This window comes from Cicer arietinum, chromosome 5, assembly GCF_000331145.2.
Source record: "Cicer arietinum cultivar CDC Frontier isolate Library 1 chromosome 5, Cicar.CDCFrontier_v2.0, whole genome shotgun sequence".
Lineage (NCBI taxonomy): Eukaryota > Viridiplantae > Streptophyta > Magnoliopsida > Fabales > Fabaceae > Cicer > Cicer arietinum.
In genome coordinates, this window is record NC_021164.2 from 70518630 (window position 1) to 70522822 (window position 4193).

The 4193-nt window shown below is 33.4% G+C and overlaps 1 protein-coding gene and 1 pseudogene across 1 annotated transcript in view; one reads left to right on the forward strand and one right to left on the reverse strand.

Annotated features, from left to right (window-relative positions):
- LOC101503638 (fatty acid amide hydrolase-like) overlaps window positions 1-3353 on the forward strand; it is a 5476-nt pseudogene extending 2123 nt beyond the window's left edge.
- LOC101506106 (filament-like plant protein 3) overlaps window positions 3326-4193 on the reverse strand; it is a 3906-nt gene continuing 3038 nt past the window's right edge. The window contains exons 5-6 of the mRNA XM_073368849.1: window positions 4060-4191; window positions 3326-3706 (exon numbers count right to left, since the gene is read on the reverse strand). Coding sequence (XP_073224950.1) covers window positions 3383-3706; window positions 4060-4191 — 456 coding nt within the window. The 3' untranslated portion in view covers window positions 3326-3382. The remainder of the gene's footprint in view (window positions 3707-4059; window positions 4192-4193) is intronic.

Here is a 4193-nt window from a genome sequence, read left to right on the forward strand (position 1 = left end):
ATTGTGCCCAGTTGCCCTTGGTGTTGATGGGGGAGGTATTTGATTTAACTATTTGGAATGACTTATTTGAGCTTATCTACTGACATAAACACATATGAGACTATTTGAGAGAGTTTACGGAAACAACTTAGGACATATCCATAAATTGTTTTAAGCTTATCTCTATAAGTTCTCCAAAATAGATAACATGAAAATAGTTTGACTTTCTTGTGTTATAGTAGAAATAACTTATACATAAGCGTTTATATCATAAACACTTATACTATAAGCGTTTAATTAAGTTGTTTATCCAAACAAGCCAAACATGGAAGACTAGATAAATCACAATTCATTATTTGCATAGTAGCATTTCAAATTTATTTGTGTGGAATAGCTAAGTTAATCTATTTTATAGTGCACAAATATTAATAGTACTTGTAAGAGAAAAGTAGGTGAATTACTTACTATATTATTTGCACCTGTTCAGGATCTGTAAGGATGCCAGCTGCTCTTTGTGGTGTTGTTGGTCTGAAACCAACATTCGCACGTATACCGCATGATGGGTGAGTATTCATTTTAGTTGTATCATGTTTAATTACTGAGAGGGTTGTAATAATGACTTAAAAGAATTCCCTTCTGCTACATCCAGAGTTCTTCCCATAAACTGGACGGTAGGAATGGTCGGAATACTAGCAGGCACTGTTGAGGATGCATTGATCGTGTTAGTAGTCTTTTCTGTGATACTTTATCTTCAACAAGGAAGTTATAAGATTGGTTTTACAGCATCTATTGTTCCACTGTTTATAGTTATGCAGCTATCAGTGGTGAAATTCCATCACATCAGCCCTCCAGTGCATTGGTAAGGACTTATTTCCAAATTAAAGATTTTGATTATTTGTTAGTCATCCAATGTTTTAAATATCACATATAATTCTGATTAGATATACACTTTCAAGTTCAACAGACTGATTCTGAATTTAACCTTTTTATAATATCTTTGAACTTCTAAAACATTTGTGTAATACTTCAGACCAAGATAAATCTTCCGCTGCTAAGCTTGACAAAGTCCATACCCTACGTCAGGTTAGCGAAATACGGAAAGGTAAGATACCTATTTCCCAGATATTAACATGCACTATCATTCCCACGTATTAAAAAAGTATGTTGATTTTAACATCATTTATGTTGTTTAACCACTACTTCCATCAATTAGTGGTTTGATGATTGCAGTAATGATGTCAGAGTATGCTGCTCCCTAGCTTTGCAAAAACTGCAAGATCATTACAATTGGAAGGTATTGAATAATAGAAAAACTCTATTAGATAATGGTTACTACCTTTCCTCTTCAAAGAATCTAAGTGTGAGTTGTAAGTATAGCACTAACATGATCTCATAAATTGAAAATCATCTATCACATTAGTCCTTTTAGGTAGGTAAATTTAGTCTTGAAAATGCCCCATTAAAGACTAACATGATTGAATTTTTTTAATTTCAAATCATTGTTTATGAATATCGTGAGCTCTAGGATCGAATTATTCTACCTCAATTTTAGAGAATAAATTAATAAGTGTAAGGTAGACCACTCACAAAGCAAGCACTTCTAAGTTCTAAAACAATTACTGAACCCATAATTGAGATAGCAGAACCGTTATTTGCTAACCTGCTGATATATATTTTTTTCAAACATACAAGATTATAGATGTCACCATACCAGAAATAGAAGTGATGCGCCTGGCACATTATATAACAATCGGATCGGAATGTTCCACTTCGCTTGATTCTTATAAAGAAAAGTATGTCATCTTTTAAACTCTTCATTTTACCCCTTAATATTATTGCCCTCTAGATTGAATGAATACGGTTTCTGACATCACCAAATTACTACTAAAGGAATTTTGCAGAACTAGGATGGGATGTAAGGGTAGCACAAAGCATATATGGTGCTTTCAGTGGATTAGAGTATGTCAAAGCTCAAAGAATTAGGTGAGTGAAACCAGGTGTTTCCGTGTTTACAAATCATTGAAATAAGAATGGCAGTAGTATTTTTGTTTTTATGGCAATTTGTTCTTTAAATGTGAACAGGAATCGACAGTTGCAGTTTCACAAGAAAATATTTGCCGAAGCGGATGTCATTGTCTCACCAACAACAGGGTTCGTCCTGTTTTGTCAAATTTCGCATAAAGGCTTATTTTAACCATAGCAAAATGCTCTTCATTCTGTAATTACATATTTATGATATATTTTTATAACAGTGTGACTGCATATCCGATTCAAGATGATGCCCTGAAGACCGGTGAACTTGACTACGTTAATGGAGGTATACATGAAATTTATATTTATATGGTTATTGAACTCTACATGTTATTTTTTGAAATTATTAACTGGTATCATTTTTTTTTAATAACTGTTTGCCATTATTTTAGCTGCACTTGTTCGCTTTTCTATAGCGGGAAACTTCCTAGGACTTCCTGCTGTCACTGTTCCGGTGGGGTTATATTCTCCCTTACTTAGTAACCTTATACCACCATATGTTATTTTCTTTATACAAGACTTTAGATATTATTTATATGTTATATATGCTTCAAACTTCACAGGTTGGGTATGATAAACTGGGTTTGCCTATTGGTCTTCAATTCATTGGAAGGCCTTGGTCTGAAGCAACACTCATCCACTTAGCATTTGCAATGCAGGTAAACCTTTATTTCATTGTATAGAATATACACTTGTACAGTATTGGTCATTTTGTTTTATATCATTCAAATAATTTTTTTTTGTGTTATGTTTTATATTCTTAACTTTTTTTTATAATTGTGCATGTAATAATAAATGTACAGCATATTCATATTAAAGAATCATTATGTTTGTAAGCTTATGAAGAACTTTTTATGTGTGATATCAGGCTATCTGCATGTCAGATTACAGAAAGCCAGAGCATTACTATGATCTGCTAAGAAGATAAAAAGGAAGAATAGTAGCAGTAGCACATTGTTTCCAGCTAAAGGAAAGCTTTCATTGTAGTGTGTTTGAGCTAGTAGGGTTTTTCTTTTTTTCCTTTTGGTGGATTGGATTTCATCCATTATTAGTACAAAACTTGATGTCTTTGATAGTGGTTTCAGTTTTTGTTTTTTTTATTCAATTCCATCAGCGTTTAAATTAGATTTTGGTATTCAATATTACTTGTGAATGCATGACTTTTTTCCCCTTTACCCTACTCAGATATGCGACCTGCTGGACAATTCCAAATTCTTCTGGGCAAAAAGTGAAAATGTGTAAACAATTTCAAATTTGCAAGCAGTGCTATCTAGATATATGTACCCCTAAGTTTGGATTTATACACATTGAATGCTTATAAATAACATTTACAATTCACTTTATTTTTTCTCTAACTTCTTTGTCAATGACTTTATGTTCTACTTAAGCCCTTGCTTGTAGGATAGAACCTACCAAAACTATAAAGGCTTTTTCCAAAGCTAATAGATGGATTTAGTGAAGCTGATGATTCAGAATCTCTTTTTGGCAAACTCAAATCACTGTTATGTAATTTCATCTGCTCACCATCATCTTGGGGACCTAGTGGTGGTGTAATTTCACTAGTTAACTCCATAGTGCTTTCTGAATCAAGTAGGAAGTCTTCCAATGTTGCAAGGGACTTCAACTGCAGTCCTAGAGATTCGATGGTTTTCCGGCACTCGGAAAATCTACTAGCAGCCAATGCTAGTTCCTTCTCCTACATCAAACGATGCCAAGATCAATACCAAGTATAAATTGGTTAATGCGAAGCTTTAAGACAGCCATCACTAGTATTTAGCTATTTAGTCATCTAATGAAATTCCAAAAAATAATTCTGGAATCTGGAGTCTCTCACATGTTAAAATTGTAACAAAAAATCTTAGCTCTAAGCATCATGCAATTCACAACTATCAATATCCATAATGGAAAAGAGCGGGATTGTTAGCTGTTCTTTTTTTTATTATTATTAAATGACTAATGTTAGTTGTTAGCTATCCTGAGTAAGTAATACATAGCTGTAGATTTAATCTAGGCTTAAATTAGAGCCCCATCATGTGTTACCAAACTTACCTGGTTGAACGTAAACTCGTTATCAACACTTTCCCTATGCAGTATTTCAGTGTCTTGCTGGAGTTGAGCCTCTTGCTTCATTCTCAATAGGTCATCTTCCAACTTTTCACACTTGGCCAAATTCTCAGCAGATA